The sequence below is a fragment of the Camelus ferus genome, chromosome 34, assembly GCF_009834535.1.
Source record: "Camelus ferus isolate YT-003-E chromosome 34, BCGSAC_Cfer_1.0, whole genome shotgun sequence".
Classification (NCBI taxonomy): domain Eukaryota; kingdom Metazoa; phylum Chordata; class Mammalia; order Artiodactyla; family Camelidae; genus Camelus; species Camelus ferus.
This window is the reverse complement of record NC_045729.1, coordinates 14,589,106-14,607,806: the sequence shown is the minus strand read 5'-3', so window position 1 is coordinate 14,607,806 and position 18,701 is coordinate 14,589,106. Positions and strand designations below refer to the sequence as shown.

Sequence of the window (18,701 nt, the reverse complement as noted above, 5' to 3'; positions counted from 1 at the left end):
ATAGAAAAATAAACTCAAAATGGATTAAAGACCTAAATGTAAGACTAGATACTATAAAACTCCCAGAGAAAAACATAGGCAGAACATTCTTTGACATAAATCACAGCAATATTTTTTTTTCAAACCAGCTCCTAGAGTAATGGGAATAAAAGCAAAAATAAACAAATGGGACCTAATTAAACTAAAAAGCTTTTGCACAGTTAAGGATACCGTCAACAAAACAAGAAGTCAACCTACAGAATGAGAGAAAATATTTGCAAATTATGTGACAGTCAAGGGACTAATTTTGAAAATGTACAAACAGCTCATACATCTTAATATCAAAATAACAAGCAACCCAATCTAAAAAAATGGGCAGAAGGCCTAAATAGACATTTCTCCAAAGAAGACATCCAGATGGTCAACAGGAACATGAAAAGATGCTCAATTTTGCTAATTATCAAAGAAATGCAAATCAAAACTACAAGGAGGTATCACTTCACACCTGTCAGAATGGCCATAATTTAAGTCTTCAAATAATAAATGCTGGAGAGGGTGTGGAGTAAAAGGAAGCCTCCTACATTGTTGGTGGGAATGTAAATTGGTGCAGCCACTGTGGAGGACAGTTTCCAGGTTCCTTAAAAAACTAAAAATAGATTTACCATATGATCCAGCAATCCCACTCCTGGGCATGTATCTGGAGCAAACTCTAATTCAAAAAGATACATGCACCCCAATGTTCATAGCAGCACTGCTTACAATAATCAAGACATGGAAGCAACCTAAATGTCCACTGAAGATGACTAGATAAAGAAGTTGTGGCATACACACACACACACACACTGGAATACCATTCAGCCATACAAAAGAATGAAATAATGCCATTTAAAGCAACATGGATGGACCTAGAGATTATCATATTAAGTGCAGTAAGGCAGACAAAGGAAGACAAATATCATATGATACCACTTATATGTGGAATCTTTTTTTTAAATGATACAAATAAACTTATTTACAAACCAGAAATAGACTCACAGAAAATAAACTATTATTACCAAAAGGGAAATGGAGGGGACGGATAAATTAGGAGTTTGGAATTAACATATACACACTCCTATATATAAAGTAGATAAATGACAAGGACCTACTGTATAGCACAGGAAACTATGTTCAATATTTTATAATAACCTATAATGGAAAAGAATCTGAAAAAGATTATATGTGTGTATATGTATAACTAAATCACTTTACTGTACAACCTAAAACTAACACACAACATTGTAAATCAATTATATTTCAACAAAATAAGTAATAATTTTCTGCTTTGTATTTAAATCTTACATAAACGCATACATGTTCATATTTCATAATTAAAATGTAAATAAATGAATCTGAATGGAAGAAGGGCTGGAAAAGCAAATTAAGTCACAGAAAAGAAAAAGACTTCAACTTGTTAAAATTTCTCTAAGAAGCCTTAAACAAATTGGTTGCCAAGGGGAGAGGGGTGGGAAGGGATAGAATGGGAGTTCAAAATTTGTAGATACTGACAGGCATATGCAGAATAGATAAACAAGATTATTCTGTGTAACTCTTCACTTTTGAATTTGTATATATTCACTTAATAAGAATCCCATCATAAAGAAATGTGTAACACAATTAACCACAGGGAATGGCCATGGTTTATCTTCCTCATGTTATTTTTCTTCTTCATCGTTTTAATACAACTTGAATTTTCTAAGTGTTTCACCTACTTGTCTTAAATTTAGTCTTCCTTATTTGTACCAAGTCATTATATTTATAGTCACACATACACAAAGCTTATAAAGACTCAGTTTGTTTTCTGCTAGAAGATACATGACACCCACTTATTTCCTTTCTTTTAGCCAGCACCTCAGCTGCCAAAGAAAAGACAGGAAGGCCTGTCTTAGCTTCTTGTTTCCCCAAATCAGGATAAATGAGTGGCTTACAGGGTATATGATTCCAAAGCCTGGCAAGCCATCATAACTAGTTTGTTCTGCTGCCTACTGGAACTCCAAATTGAGAAAATTCGAGCCCAGAAGTAAAGGGCAAATAGCAAGAGACAAGAGATAGTTTGCATGGCTTTTATATAGACTTTGGTGCTGGGATCTTGGGATCCTTTCCTACTGAGCAGCATCTTCTTGAACTGTTTCCATAGGGAAAAGATTCACAGCAGAAAAGATATCAGGGACATAGTAAAGGGTATGAAGTTTATTAGCATGAACAGAGTCATATTTGAAATGTGTCAAATGGCCCTCAATTTGGTCCTCCAAGTGATGTTTCCTTCATATGCATTTGTCTGGATATTTTCATCTATGCTTACTGCTGCAAACTGAAAAACCAAAAAGAACAAAGTACCCAACGTTATCACGAGAAGTACACTTTTAATTCTTCACCTTAGGTGAAGGAAAATAAGGCTGGAGAAATTGGCTATCTTGAACAAATAAAATATGCTGAAGGCAGCAGCAAACTAGATGCTATAATGATTGCTATTGTCCAGGCAATAGTAGTAATTCTTGCTCTTAAATTGTCTAAATCTGGATTAAACATATTTGCATATCAATTTATTAATATTACCCAGAGTAAGCCAATTCTGGAGAGTCCCAAAGCAGTGTGAATTCCATCAGCTGAGGAGATCTTCGGTCACTTGACCCAGTCAGTGCAGTTCACCAATGCTATGAAGCCACTGGCAAAATTCCCCAGAATAAGGTATGCTATTAACAGGATAGAAAAAATGCTTGCTAGTAAATTCATCATGTCTGAGGGGAAAAAAGCCAAACTTAATATCACTGCTTTTGACTCCTTAGTGTCCTAAAGTTCCACCAGTACCTGGATTCTTAGTGTGTAGTGAAGTCCATGTTTTCTTTTAAATTCCGAGATCAGTGTCAAGGAGGAAAAAACCACGGGGCACTGCTGGATTTGTTTAAATATGTCTTTACAAAAAAATTTTCCAAAATAATTTAAAAGAATTCTTATTCAAACACTTATGTCCTTGCAATAGGTTGAAATATTTCATAGACGATGTTGAAATGAGAGCTAAATTCTCATTTGCTAACATGCAAATAAAGACATATTCTCTTTCATTGTTTTGCAATAGTTTTCCTTGTCTAAGCTCTACATAATTTGAATTCATCAAGTCTTGATGTTAGCTAGTAAAAATTTAAATCTAGTACATAGAACATGCAGCAAATATCTAAACTGATAGATGGAATTTAGCAATTCATTGATGATGTAATAAGTCTTTATCACTGAAGATTTATTTTAACAAAAACATTAGATCCTCATAGGATGATTTAAAGGACTTTATCTATAGGTTTTCTAAGTTTTTCCTATCAAAAACTTTTCACATTCCCTAGGACCCTCAGAAAGGCTAATACTTCCTAAAATTGGGTGCTGCTAACTAGTACTGACAAATAGCTTTATTGTTTACAAGCTCATAAACACACACACACACCAGCTAATATTTCACTTGGTTTCCTGAAAAATTCTGAGGAACTGTATCACACATATTATTGTTCCATATTTCCAAAATGAAAAAAATTAATCTATGGAGGTCATCTAGATTTAAATCCCCTTCTCTTACATCAGGTTTTATAACCCAATTTTTAATATTTATCAGGTATATCTCTCATACTTAGTTCTTTTATAAAGGTTTCTCTCTTGGGTCTATTTAATATTAAAATATTAATTATTTACTTAAATATTCAGCAATTTTATTAGCATTCCTGAAACTCCATTGCGATTTTGATTGGAATTGTATGGAGCATAAGGATTTGGACATAATTGCTATCTTAGGAAATTGATTCCATCTACCCAAGAACATAAAATATATCTACATTTGCTCAAATCTCCTTTTATGTTTTTCAATACAATTTAAGAAACATCTCAATCAAATATGATATATAACTTCTGAGACTTATTTCCAGGCACCTTATATAGATTTAGTAGCTACTGTGAAAAATTTTTATTTCAAATTCATATTCTAACTAGTTATTACTGGTAAATAGATAAACATGAATATCTTATTTGGCAATTTTGCTAAGCCTACTTATTTTATTTGATAAACCTATTATTCATTTCTTTGTAGATTGCTTTGTGGAATATCCACAGGTAAATTTGTGGCCTACAAGAAAAAAATAATCTGTTTTGTCATTTTATTCAAATTCTCATGTGAGTTATATCTTTATTTTTTCTCATGCATTGGCTAATGCTCCTAATACAAAGTTTTTATTAATCCTGGCATTGATGTAAAAGATTCTACATTTTACTATTAAGTATAATATTCCTGCATTTTTTTTTTTTTTTTTTTTTGGTATACACCTTTTATCAGGTTTGAGAAGCAACCAGGTTCTCAGGCAGGGCTGGTTGATAAGGTTCGTCTCCTACATGAGGCAAATCTGCCAAGACTAGGAGAGGTGGCAGTTTTACCTATGTGTAAAAACCAACACCATCAAGGAAAATGAAGAAATAGGGGAATATGTTTCAAATAAAAGAACAACATTAATCTATAGAAACCAATCTTAATGAAAGAGAGATAAGTGATTTACTAGATGGAAAGTTCAAAATAATGGTCATAAAGAGGTTCATTGAAGTCAGGAGAACAAGGCATGAACAAAATAAGAATTTCCACAAAGGCAGAAAATACTTTAAAAGTACCAAACAGAAATTATAGAGCTGAAGAATAAAATAACTGAACTAAAAATTTTAATAGAAAGTTTCAACAGAAAGCTAATCAAGATGAAGAAAGGAATCAGTGAACTCAAAGACAGGGCAGAAGAAGTCATCCACTCAGAGAAGCAAAAATAAAGATGAAAGGAGTGAAGATTCCTTAAGAGACTTGTGGGCCACCATCAAGCAGACCAATTATGTGCATTACAGATCTCCAGATCCAGGAAGCCCAAAAAGTTCCAAAAAGATAAATTAAAGACCCATACTCAGACACATAATTAAATTGTCAAAAGTTAAAGACAAGGAGAGAATTTTAAAAGTAAAAGTGAGATGAGACTTGTTATGTACAAGGGAACCTCCGTAAGATTATCAGAGCATTTTTCAGCAGAAAACTTGAAGGTCAGAGGGAGTGGGGTGATACAAAAACAAAGTGCTAAAATAAAACAACCACCAACCTATAATACTCTACCCAGCAAAGCTGCCCTTTAGAACTGAAGGAGAGATAAAGATTTTCCCAGACAAACAAATGCTGAAGACGTTCAAGACCACTAGACTGCCCTTAAAAGAAATTAATATACAATGGGGAAAAGAATGGTCTCTTCAATAAATAGCTTTGGGGAAAGAAGACATCCACATACAAAAGAATGAAATTGGACTCCTGTATAACACCATACACAGAAATCAACTCAAAATGTATTAAAGACTGAAGCCATTAACTCCTAGGAAAAATGTAATAAGTATAATCTCCTAAACATTGGTCTTAGCAATGACTTATTGGATTGCCAACAAAGTCAACAAAAATAAAAGTAAACAAGTGGGACTACTTCAAAGTAAAAACCTTCTGCACAGCAGAAGAAATCATCAACAAAATGAAAAGGTAACCTATGAAACAGAAGAAAATCACAGATCTGGTAAGGGGTCAATATCCAAAATATGTAAGACACTTGTGCAAATCAATAGAAAAAAAAAAAAAAAACCCCACAAAATCTGCTTTAAAAATAAGCAAAGGATCTGAACAAAGATTTTTCCAAAGAAGACATACAAATGACCACTAGGTACATGAAAAAGTGCTCAACATCACTAATCATCAGAGACACGTAAATCAAAACCACAATGAAATATCACCTCACATCTGTAAGAATGGCTATTATCAAAATGACAAAAGACAAGTTCTGGCAAGGATGTGGAGAAAAGGTTACACCTGGGAATAGGATAGTGTCCCTATTCCATGACTTTATTTTCCAGGAGTCCTTATACCCTACTTCTAATGTTAGAAACAGAGCTTTGTGCCTTAACTCTGTAATTTTAAGATCATCTATAAATAATTTGCTCAAGTAATACATTTAAACTAAAGAACACTCAATTTCTAAATGTATACAGCTTGATTTGAACTTTGCTATTCACTAAGGTGACGTACCCATAATGATCTTTAGAAAATCATTTAGACATTTTTCCACTTATGTATGTAAACATTTCAAATACAAATCATTATATATGGTGTAATCCACATAAATCATTAAATGTGATAATTATGATGATGATGTTAGTAGCTAAATGGAAGACCTTTAGCTGACAGATGTGTGGTCATGCAGGTTTCTAAGTGTCGGAATTCCCTGCCACAGGAGAACACTGCTATTCTTCTCCATGGTCTTAGGATACTTAACATCATTCTCATCATCAGGGCTAGTTTTAAAGAATACCCTTACTAACTACTTCGTCAAGAATATTAAAACCAACAAATTTATAATGATTTACTTGCTATTTTTTTCTTTACGTCATTCTAAAAATTATGGTAAACAAACAGGAGTTGACATTTATTGAATTTTCAGAAGGGTATGCCTATATACTCTATTTGATAATACAGTAGTACATTATCTGTCTTTCATATTTTAATGGCATCATTAGCAAGCAAAATTCTCCCACCTGCCTATTTGCATTCTCACTTACTATAAATGAATCTGAGTTATTCTCTTACATCAGTCAAAGAAGCAATACATATACATACGTATATCCAAACATTACAGTAAATGTGTACTATGACTTTAAATTTTACCTTTCTATCTCTATGACTTTTTTTAGCAAAGAACTAAAACATATTATGGATCTAATTTGTCCATTTTCATTGCTGTGTCGTATTCTATTGTATCAGGATGCCACAAATTATCTATCCATTTTATCACTGATGGACATTTGTAGAACTTCTCAATTTCAGTTATTAAGAAAAAGAGTAATATGTACATTTTTGCATATATATCCTGGTGCACATGTACCAAAGATTTCTTAGTGTATAAAAATAAGAGTGCAATGAATACCTTAGGTTAAGCATTTTTACTTTAATTGCATAATGCCATACTGTTGCACAACGTTGTTTTACCAATGTATAATTCTATTATTAGTGTATAAAAATTTCAGGTGTTTCAGATCCTTTCCAAAATTAGTAACATCAGACTAACATTTATACTTCTATATTTATATAAAGATTTATTTCACTTACAATACACTTAACATTTTATAAATCCTTTTACTATTCTAATTTTAAATTTACCTTTACATTACATTGCTCTTTCCATTTCTACAACTGTGATTTCATTTACATTTATTCCTATTGCAGTGTATATTATACATGTACTTATTAATATTCCAGTACATTTTTTATAACTCTTCTTCCGCATGCCCCAAATAATTTTTTGTTACCAGCAAGTGTTATTATAGCAGAGATATTTCTTTTAATTGAACATTATCATGTCAGATGACTTTGAGAAAATATGATTAGGCAGGAGCATGTGGTAAGGGGAACTTCATCTATTTAACAATACCTAAAAGGATCCAATGGAAGCAATGTTGAAGTTAAAAGTGAACCTACAAGGTCTTCTATTCAGGGGTTTTCCCATAGAATACAGAAAATGTTTTCAAAACGTCTATTAAGCTAAAGGTTTTGCTTTTTTTAGAGAGAGTGTAAGGTACCACAGTAGTTTCAAGGCAATCTACCCTAGCTTGCTAGTCCAAAAACTGAAATTCATAGAAGTGAACTGAGGGAAAGAGAATTGAAATCACCATGACAAAACATCATGCCCTGATAACTTTGTACCTTAAGAAAAATCCAGCTTGCCATTAGAGTGGAAATAAAATAAATGATGAAGAGAAGGAGGAAGGTTGTCACCATTTTCATGGCCCTTTTATGGGTCTCTCCATTCATTCGGGTGGAGCTATAGATTCTTGGTATGCTTCACCAAGGAGAGAAATAAAAGCAGCAAAGGGGCCAGGGAGAGAAGGAACAGGATAACACAGATCAAGCTAAGAAGAACAAGGCTTTTAAGACAGAAAAGTTTACTTCCATCTAAATACAAAGTCGTGTTTCTCTCACGTCCTCTGTAGCTATTCACCCACAACTCACCAAGAGCGTCCCGCATCAGGAGGGTAACAGACAGTAAGAACAAAGAGCCCAGGAAAAGCACAAGAGCCACTCTGTTCATTCTCCACTTCAGCCAGATGAAAAAAACTGGGAGAAACTGATCACATTAAGAAAGACGAAAATGCTCAGGTAGGCGGCAAACCAGGTAGTTAAGCGATTCATTAGTGCCCAAAGAACACTTTCACTAGTTTGCCGGTGGCATACACGTGTGGAGATGCCATACTATAAATGAATCCAATAGTGTTACCCACAGCTGACTGATTCTGGCCACAGATAAACTGGTAAGGATGAAATCAGCTGATGAGACCTTCCCATTCTTGACCCATTCCATGCAGACTACCAGTCCAGTGAGCCCATTTCCCAGTATTCCTAAGATCAGTTCTCCTGTTGCCACTCCCAGAATGGAGACTTTCATTCCCACTGACATTTCAATGAAAATGTTTCTCATGTTGCGCCTCACTGACAACCGTATAGTTAAACAGTTACAAACTGACATTCACGATGCTTTCTTTAGTCTTTTCATCATAATTCCAGAAAGTACAGCCAAAATTGTCTTGTGTAATATAGTTACAGAGATCATCACAAAAAGAACAGTTCACTCTATTTATACTAAATTCCAGTGCTAAACAAAACAGTTCTGTTAACAGATACAAAGCTTCATGAATCTCTTTCTTATTACTTACAGTCAGTTGCTGTATAAGTTCCAGAGTAAACGCCGACGACATTCTCTTATCCTTGACACCGGCTGCAGTTCCCCATTTGCGCTAATGACCAAAAGGATGAAGTCAGGTATGTAAACATGCAAATATTAGAGAGACTGGTTTCCACTATTTCATATTTTCATCTCCCCTGAGCCATACACTTGAATTCAAATATTTTAGATTTTGAATAGGAATTGCTAGGGAAAAAATGTATATATTTCAGTCATTACTTGTCACTCATTAATAAGATCCTTCTGCCTATCAAGTATTTTTGTAGATGCAATATGATTTGTAGGAATAATTTAAGGAAATTATTTATAGTTCAAATTGTACCACCACATCCCACAACAAATAACTATAAATATTAGTATGTAATATTATGGGAGCTAAATCAGAAGTTACAAGCAAAATAGACTGGCAATATACATAAGGAGTCTACAAATGCTACAGAGCAGGATCAGTTACGGTTTTATGAAGAAATGAACATTCAGTGTGAACTGGAATTCTTTAAAATTTATGAAGAAATAGCGAATAGAATCCAAGACTGATGTAAGGACCTATACAAATTATCAACGTGACATGGACAAATTATACCATACTTCTAAATGGAGGACTTTCATTTTACAGTAGCTTATTGGCTTTTTCAATTGAAATGTGACTAAGTGCCATCCAAATTCCATGTCCTAAATTCCATGCTTTCCTCTTCTTTCTGGGCTATAGAGTGGCCACATTTCCCAGCCTCCCTTACAGATGGTTGTGGCAATATGACTGAAATCTGAACAATGTCATGTGAGTGTAAATTATGTGCACCATTTTATGGGTCTGTCCCCCCTGCAAAATCTCCCCGTGCACGTGCCTCCATATGCCTTTCTGCCCTGGACTGTCTGGAAAGGGGATGACTCCATGGCAACCTGAGAAGCCACATGTTAAAGACGGCAAGCTTTTGATCAACCTGAATTCTGGGTAACATCACAGAGAAGGCTCCTCAGACACATCAGTATTTGTCAAAGAGCAATACTAAGAGCATATATTGTGTATGACTCATTTTATGTTTTGGAGCCTATTTGTGGCAGCACTTTGTCTACCCAACCTAATGCAAAAATTGGAACTAAAAGTGAGATTTGTTTAGAAGCATTTGAATGGTGCAAAAATGAACAGATTTTGAAGGCTGGAAACATGCAGACCCCCATTACGCAGTGACAAACTCTTTCAAGATGTTACATACAACAACTTTGAGGCAGGCCACATTTAATGAGTTCATGGCCTTACTGGAAGTGGTTGATAAGAACTAAAATGGTATGCCAGGGTCATTCTCCAAAGCATTTATGAAAGTATATTAACAAGATGAGAAAGAAATAAACTGACTGACTTGCAAATAGAAAAAGAAGGGAAGAGTTCAGAAATTGTGTTTTGTAGAATTGTAAAATCTCACAGCTCTTAGGTCTGAAACAGTAATGACACTGAAGAAAAATCCCTATCAAAGGCCCATTTAGACTTTTCAGGTAAACATGAGACTATTTCTTACAGCAAAAGCAAAATCAAGGGAGGAAGCTTCTAACATAAGTCCATAGCTTCAGATGGCTTCTAGATAGCTGCCATTGAAGTGGGAGAAAGTGTCATGGAATATGTAAGCTAATTAATTGATTAATTACTCAGGTAACTAATTAAAGGAGACATTTACTTTTGTGTAAAGCAAATCTTTATGGACATCTTTGTATGTAGAACATGAAACTGACTGGAAGCAAATTTTTGCAGCGATTGTATTTGTCAAATAAATCACGAGTTTGACTTAATAAAAGCTGTGATATTTAAATGACTGACTTCCAAATATGTATTGGGACATAGCCTTGAAATCTGTACCTCCTTCAAGGGGGTATCCTCCCCAACATCCACTTCAGATGTCGCCAAGGAGGAGAATAATGAGGAACATTCAGAGGGTGGAACCTGGAGCCACAGAGAAGGATGGATAAGGAAGTTCACGACTACTCTTTTTTTGCCTAATTCCTTTCCACTTGGAACACGACATCAGCGTAGCCACATTATAAGTAAATGTTTGCTGTTTTCCCCATGGGCTCAAAGGAAGACCTTGTTTTCATGGAGTTAACCAAAGCTGAGGTGAGGGGGAGACATGGAAGCAGAAGAAGGGTGGAAAAGAACGAGTCCACATAGTTTTATATAATTGGAAATGGAAGATCCAGGGACTTAATGACTTCTGTGACCCTGAATACCTCTATTATTCTTTGAATTTTCAGGAAGGATAAATCATCTTATACTATTCTTCAGTCTCTATACCAGTACTTCAGTTGTCTTAAGTGACCAGTAATCAGTTTCTCCAAGTGCTGTCTAGTGTCTGGGTTGGTACTGGTACAGCAAAGTAGCAAAAGAAATTCTAGCTGAGGATACACAAGTGAGTTTTACAAATTGCACACTGGCATGTTATCTGTACCAGTCTTATCATCAGTAGGATGCATACAGTGTCTTCCTGGATACATTAATGTGCTTTGAATAGTAACTAGATTTAATCAGTGCTGGGTAAGATGTGGGATTTTTGAACAATGCTTTTCAGAACTAGACTGTAATCTGAAGGTTATGATCAAGGTCACATGTCTGAATAACTCATGAATGTACAGGTTGTGTATGAGGAAAAATACAGTGCTTACTAGTGAACATAGGTGATTATAGAAGTTAATGAAACGCATCATTTAAACACCAGAAATGTTATGTGATTATGGACGATCCATTATGATGTTACCCTAAGGGTATGAGTAATTTGTAAGTAAATATAAGTACCATTCCAAGCCTTCGGGCCTAGCCACCTATTTTACAGGTGAAACTCCATGCAGAAATGACAGAAGCCTCCATACCTAATCTGGATTTTTCATGGGTTTATGTGGGTGGAAATCTGATACTGTATATAGTATAATATGTACTGCAAAAAAAAAAAAGTATATATGTGTACGTATGTGTGTGTTTGCTTAACTGTGTACTTTCTGACACTTGCAATTGAAAGTCCTAAGACACAGGAAATCCATTGCCTGAGATTGTGATCCTTTAGGTTATGTTATTAATACGGAGACTTTATACCCAAACTGGCTTATGCAAGGAGATCATCCTGACCTAATTCTAGAGTTAATGTTACGAAATCAAAAGGGTAAGAGTCCTGGCCCAGATCACAAAGCAGACAAACCCGAGTTTTAATGCAGGCTTTAAGTGGTGCCTTAGGGCAAATTACATAATTTTACTTGGCTTCCTTCCTTCATTTTAAAATGAAAAGGTATGGCTTTCGTGTATGCCGTTAAAATAACTGTCTGGCATATGTATATATAAATGACCTGTTCCGGACCTACCAAGAGTTAAACTCTAAACGCTGAACACCATTTTTAAGCAGCAGACAGGAAGGGGCGGAGCGCCAGCGGCTGCCCGGTTCCCAGCACGGCTCGGGAAGAAGCTGCGGCTGCGGGAGGCGTAAAGTGTGGGCCCGGCGGCCACTTCGCCCCGGCCCCTCCCGGTCACGGCCGTCAGTCCGGGGCCCGCGGGTCTACGGACACCCTCGGCGCGCGAGCGGCGACACCAGGTCCATGGCCACCGCGGCGGCTCCGTCATCCTTGGCCCTGAGGGCCTCGACCCCGGCCGCGGCCCCCAGCTCGTATGGGGTCTTCTGCAAGGGGCTCTCCCGCACCCTGCTCGCCTTCTTCGAGCTGGCCTGGCAGCTGCGCATGAACTTTCCGTACTTCTACATCGCGGGCTCCGTGGTCCTCAACATCCGCTTGCAGGTACACTTTTAGCGCCCTGATGAAGCGGCTGGCCTGGCGGGCCTGCATGATGGCCGACTCCCAGGAGGCCCCGCGGCGCGGCGGAGCTGAGGGCGAGGAGGTCCGCTGTCTCGCGAGAGTGCCTGGGCGCCGTCCGCGGCTGCGCTCGCCGCTCGCAGCTCCCAGCCCGACTCCGGGACTGTCACCGAGACCCTGCCCAAAGAGGAGGAGGAAACTCGCGATTCCGGGAACGGGGAGCTTTTTAAGAAGCTGTGCGTCCTTGAAATAAAAACAGGACGAACGGGGTGCGTTGTAAAAAGGGAAGGCTACTAAAATTTACAAGACAGAAGTGTGCAACGAGCTCATGGTCCATTTTAATTTAATCCATCAATTTCGGGAGTGTGAGACTGGAATACAATAAGCAGGACGTTGAATGAGTAAGAAGCTGAAGATCTTGAGGATTTGCTGCGGAAGGCTTATATTTCTTCATCCCACACAAGAAAACAATGACAATCAGAAACTTTCAGTAGGAAAAAAAACTGTAGAGGAAACACAACCTTCAAATACAAAACAATGTAAAATGCTGCAGGATTTTGAACAGAGGGTTGGAGTGTAAGAAAGGGGCCTCTGTTTCAGGGTCCCTGTAAGTAGCATGCAGTTCAAGACCTTGGAGCCAAAGAGAAGGAAATCCAGTCATAGCACAAAGCTTGGCGATGTACTGACTAACGTTTAAATTATCATAATGCTGTTAATGCTGTTTATGTTTTTCATCTTTTTAAGAGAATGCTTGATTATGGTTACAAAGTTGAATGCAAATGTTATCAGCCTTCATGATGTAAAAGTACGGTTTACAAGTGAGGATGTGGGGCGGGGTAGGGGGGTTGAAAAGGTACATGGAATGGTAGTAGTCCTTATAAAGTGGGAAGATGAGAGATACAGTCTTCTGTCGACAGGTGAAGAGGGCATTTTATTATTTAAAGAGTAGCCATAAAGTTGCTAAAATAGTAATATAACTGTATGAAAGGAAGGAGAGGGAGAACAGCATGAGGTCAGTAAGAAGTGCCTAAGATGAGAGTTCAGGTGGAATGTCTCAAAAAGAAAAATGTTAGATTACCAGCTGTGTTGAATATAGAGTCAAGAGATTATTTTAGAGAGTCTGGAGACAAATTAGTCGTCTGCAAGTTTTTTTCTAATTAAGGGAGCAAAACTGAGGTAATTATGAACCCCAGGAAAAATAAAAAGCTTTTCAAGTACTACACCCGCTTAACTCAACCATGAATAACATTAGTCAGAAAGTCAGTCATAATTATGTAAACACAACACACATTATAACATTACTAGGTATCACTGTGGGGGAGTTGGAGAGGAGAGAGATGTGTATGTAATGGAAAACAAATCAAAATTTGATACAGAAAAGTTGATTTTAAAAAGCAGTATAACATTTGTTTAGAAGTACAATAAGAAACAGCTTAGAGTTAAAAGTGATTGTCTCTGAAGAAGGAAAATCTGGGATGGGCAGAGACCGGTGGAGGACTGCTGTTTTTCACTACCAGTCTTTTTGATTTTTCTTAGCCATGTGTGTAATGTATGTATCAGGCAGACCTGGGTTAAAATACAAACCAATTTTGTGGTCCAGGTGAGTCCATTAATCTGCCTAAACTCCAGTGTCCTCAATTCTATTAAATGAGAGTAAAACTACCCACCTTGAAAAGTCAGTCTGAGAATTAAAAATAAACCTGACTTAGTGCTTGACATATACACAATAAAGAATACTTGTTATAATAAAATATCTCATTAACTTGCAAATAAAACTTACAAACTCTCATATGGAGCCCCTGCTTTTCCAGTGGAGGGTTTTAGTCCTGAAGATTTGCAGGGTACTGACCCTCAAGATGTGGGGAAGACCCTGCAGGAAGATTTCATGTGAGACATTTGAGCTTAAAGGGACAATCATTTGCCAAGGTAAAGATTTAAACTACTTGTAGTATTCTGTATTCCACGCACTGTGTCCAACAAACAAGTGTACTCTAGAGTTGTAAAGTAAGTGCCCCTCTCCAGCACCCGCTGGCAGCCTCCTCCAGCACCATGTGTGGCTTTGGGTTATTGTCCTTCCTGCCCTTCATTTCTTATCTCCAGCCAAACTGGAGCACATCTTCCTCTTCCTGCTTGCACTTTCTTCTTTCTTCTGTAGTTTTTTGTTTTGTTTTTTTTTTTACTTTTTTCCCCCACTGTGGTCATTCTACCTGTGTTTTAAGGCTAAACTTAGACCACTTTTTTCATTAAGTTTTTCACAGATGCTCCTGACCATATTAGAGTTCTTTTTTTAATCTTTCTAAGAGATGTGTTAATATCAACCCATGCCATTTTCATAGGCTGCCTTATTTGTGCCTAATTGTGCATTAATTATCAAAATGTGACTTTAAACAATGTATCTGAGAAGACAGGTTTCCTGGACTGTCATCTTTTCCTTGGTAATTATGTATTGCTGTGAAAGCACAAGAACTAAAACATTTTGGTCTAAAATATTGGAAGTGCAATTGGACCGATGAGATAATGTGGTATTGCCAACAGGGTGACACACGGTGGGCATCCCTATTTCCTAGAAGCACTAATGTCCCAATCTAACACGAAAGAATGTGGCTGCCGTTAGCCTGGGAATGGTGACATGCTGGGATGCTCCGTTTGAGTGGCTAGTGAACATGTGCCTTCTTCAACCTTTTTCCCTAACATTAGTCTTTTGCTACACTGAAGAAACTAAGGCACTTCAGCGGATTTACTGTTACATCTTCCAGCTAGATTAGAAGCTCTCTGAGGGAAGATGCCGTATCCTATCAAATTTTACAGGCTGTAGTATCAGCAAGTTTATAGTAGGAACCTAAAGAAAGCTCCATGACTTACCATCTATTCTTCACCATTGCTCTTAAGACGAGATGCATTTTTTTCTCCTACAACTCAATGGAGCGTCCCACAGCAGAATACAAGATTTTTGCCTTGACCACTTATTACTGACCACTTTTTACTCTCATTTACAAGTAATTTTATCCCTCTTGGCATCCTTTCAAGTCACATCCATGAAGCCAAAGATTGGTTCCTTGCTCTATCCCCAGCCTAGAGAACTTTCTAATGCAAAGTAGATAAGTTAATAACTGTTGAATGAATGCCAGATTAGTTGGTTTTTCTGCACATAGCAATCAATAAAGGAAATAAAGATACATTTGCCCCTGATATTGAAGTCATCTACTTTATCACCCATAAACGGAGATTTTTCAGGCCATGATGACTTTTGACTGGTCCAGAGATATCTCAAACTTGAAGAAGCAAAGAGGTGGCATAATTATGATCAATAAAGGAAAAACTTGTTTATGCATTTAACTGACCAAAAAATGCTGGGGGATGGTGACTGTTACACTTTAAAGAGAAATAGTGATCATAGTAGCATATAACCTCACATTTAGGGGACAGGATTTTTTTTTTAAGAGTTTTCTTTAATTCGAGATAAAAATACATGTGATTACTTTACTAAAAGCATATCATCACTATCAGCATTTTTATTTATTTTATTGAGTTTTTAATACTTACCAGAACTGTGAAAAGTCCTTTACTTACATTGTCTCCATAATTCTCATGTGTACCCTAAGATACTTTTGTCATTATTTTTCAGATAAGGAAACTAGGATTTAGTGAGGTTAAGTAACTTTCCCCAAGGTCATAGTAACTGGCCAAACCACAAGTGAATCTCAAGTTTATTCCTAATGATACATTTGATGAGGGATTCAGTGTTGTTTTTTTTTTTTTTAATGTATAGATAACTCTGAATAATCCCATTGCTTTTCTCAAACAGAAATATTACCTGGGTAATACTTGATATCTTTTTTTAAAACATAATAACTGAGGGCCTTTTGTATTAGAATATAGCTTAACATGATCTGACATGTAAATTGAAGTATTGTATACTCTCTGATACCAAAAGTCATTTGGCTTATTTGCAGGGGACAGGGGTGAAGGGGATGGAGGAGACAGGGGAAAGAACATTTTCCCTAAGATGGAAAGAAAACACTTTCCTTTCTGTGACAGAATAGCGATCAGACATAATCATGAATTTTGAAGCTAATTCATCGCTGTCCTGGGGAGGCCTAATTGAATTTTTTGTTACAAAATTTTGCAGCCTAATTTTAATGGGGACTTTTCCTGGTGGAGTATCAGTGGCATCTGATTGAGTCAAGAAAGAAAGTAAGACTTAGGCATGGATGTAAAAGGGTAGGAATGGAAAGTTTAGAGATACAAGCACAAAGGAGAGGGAGAGGAAGTGTCAGAAACCTTGAACCTGAAAGGTGGTCTGACAAGTAGATTTCTTAGGTTCCGGGCAAGTGGACCAAGGGGAAAAAACCTGCAGTAACTATCAGAATTTCCAACAGCTGGATTGGATTGAGTCACATCAGTCCACTTCTTGGATTACCATGAGTGTGGGAACTTTCTTGCAATTTTAGCAAGAACACTTGATAACCTGTTGCCCAGCAGGATTACCACCAGCTCAGGTTTTGAATTTTTTTGCAGCTGAAGCCAAGTCCTCACTTTCCCCACTCCTTCAATACAAATCTCAGCAATGCTCTTGGGAGAACAGAAAGGCCAAAGAACATCCCTGAGTGCCTACAGCAAATGAAGAAACTGGAATTCTTAGTAAAGTACATCTCAGTTGCAGTATACCTGAGGGCATTCCTGCCAGTTTCTGTCCTAATTAGGGATCTGCAGTGAACATTACAAATTCTTGATTATCCTTATGTTTTCAAGCACCAAATATGTGGACTTAGTCTGGTGGTGGAGTACATCAATGAATACTAAAGAAAAATGGAGGACTTTCATATATTGAGTGAGGGAGAGTGGGCATAACTTTTCATATGAACCAAAATGAGGAAAAATCAATCATCACAGAATCGAAAGGCAAAAATAACTAACAAAATGCTGTACCTAGAATGTCTTGGCTCTGAAATCACTGGCACAGTAATAGACATGTCCGACAGGTAAAGAAACAAGAAGATGTTTAATCTGAAAAAAGCTATTTTTCAAAAGACTATTTTAGCTTTCAAATTGATAAAAAGAAAAAGCATCTCAAACTGAGGTCAAAGAGGAATGTAATTAATAGAAGCCTTAAAATTCAGAGGTCAGTTTAGATCTACACATGGAAGGTTATTTTTAAAACTAACTCATTTAAACAAGGGACCAAAAGTAGAGGTACTGACTGACATACAAGTTAAGAGAGTGCCTCTGTCTAAGGTTTAATTTCCAGAATATCTAAACAGCTCATACAACTTAGTAATAATTTTAAAAAAACCAATACAAAAACGGGCAGAAGTCCTAAACAAGCAATTCTCCAACGAAGACATACAAATGGCCAATAAGCTCATGAAAAAATGCTCCATATTGCTGATTATCAGAGAAATGCAAATCAACACTGCAATGAGGTATCACTTCACACCAGTCAGAACGGCCATCATTCGAAAGTCCACAAATGATAAATGCTGGAGAGGCTGTGGAGAAAAGGGAACCCTCCTACACTGCTGGTGGGAATGCAGTTTGGTGCAGCCACTGTGGAAAACAGTATGGAGATTCCTCAAAAGACTAGGAATAGACTTACCATATGATCCAGCAATCCCACTCCTGGGCATATATCCAGAGGGAACTCTAATTGAAAAAGATACATTTGCCCCAATGTTCATAGCAGCACTACATAAAAAGCCAAGACACGGAAACAACCTAAATATTCATCGACAGATGACTGGATAAAGAAGCTGTGGTATATTTATACAATGAAATACTACTCAGCCATAAAAAATAATAAAATAATGCCATTTGCAGCAACATGGATAGACCTAGAGACTGTCATTCTAAGTGAAGGAAGCCAGAAAGAGAAAGAAAAATACCATATGATACCACTCATATGTGGAATCTGAAAAAAAAAGAAAAAAGAGGACACTAATGAATTCATCCACAAAACAAAAACAGACTCACAGACATAATAAACAATCTTATGGTTACCAGAGAAGGTGGGTGGGAAGGGATAAATTTGGGAGTTTGAGATTTGCAAATGTTGGCCATTATATATAAAAATAGATTTCAAAAAGCTTCTTCTGTATAGCACTTGGAACTATATTCAGTATCTTATAATAACCTTTA

The 18,701-nt window shown here is 36.8% G+C and overlaps 1 protein-coding gene and 2 pseudogenes across 1 annotated transcript; 1 reads left to right on the top strand and 2 right to left on the bottom strand.

The window, feature by feature from the left end:
• Positions 1-1,351: 1,351 nt before the first annotated feature.
• On the bottom strand, positions 1,352-5,533 carry LOC116661333 (annotated as a pseudogene).
• A 1,494-nt stretch (positions 5,534-7,027) lies between these two features.
• LOC102511052 lies at positions 7,028-8,802 on the bottom strand (annotated as a pseudogene).
• Positions 8,803-12,190: 3,388 nt separating this feature from the next.
• Positions 12,191-15,755, top strand: SMIM10L1 (small integral membrane protein 10 like 1). Its single transcript, XM_014565545.2, has one exon. It carries the CDS (start codon positions 12,357-12,359, stop codon positions 12,561-12,563), a length of 207 nt encoding a protein of 68 aa, XP_014421031.1. The 5' UTR covers positions 12,191-12,356; the 3' UTR covers positions 12,564-15,755.
• Positions 15,756-18,701: the final 2,946 nt, after the last annotated feature.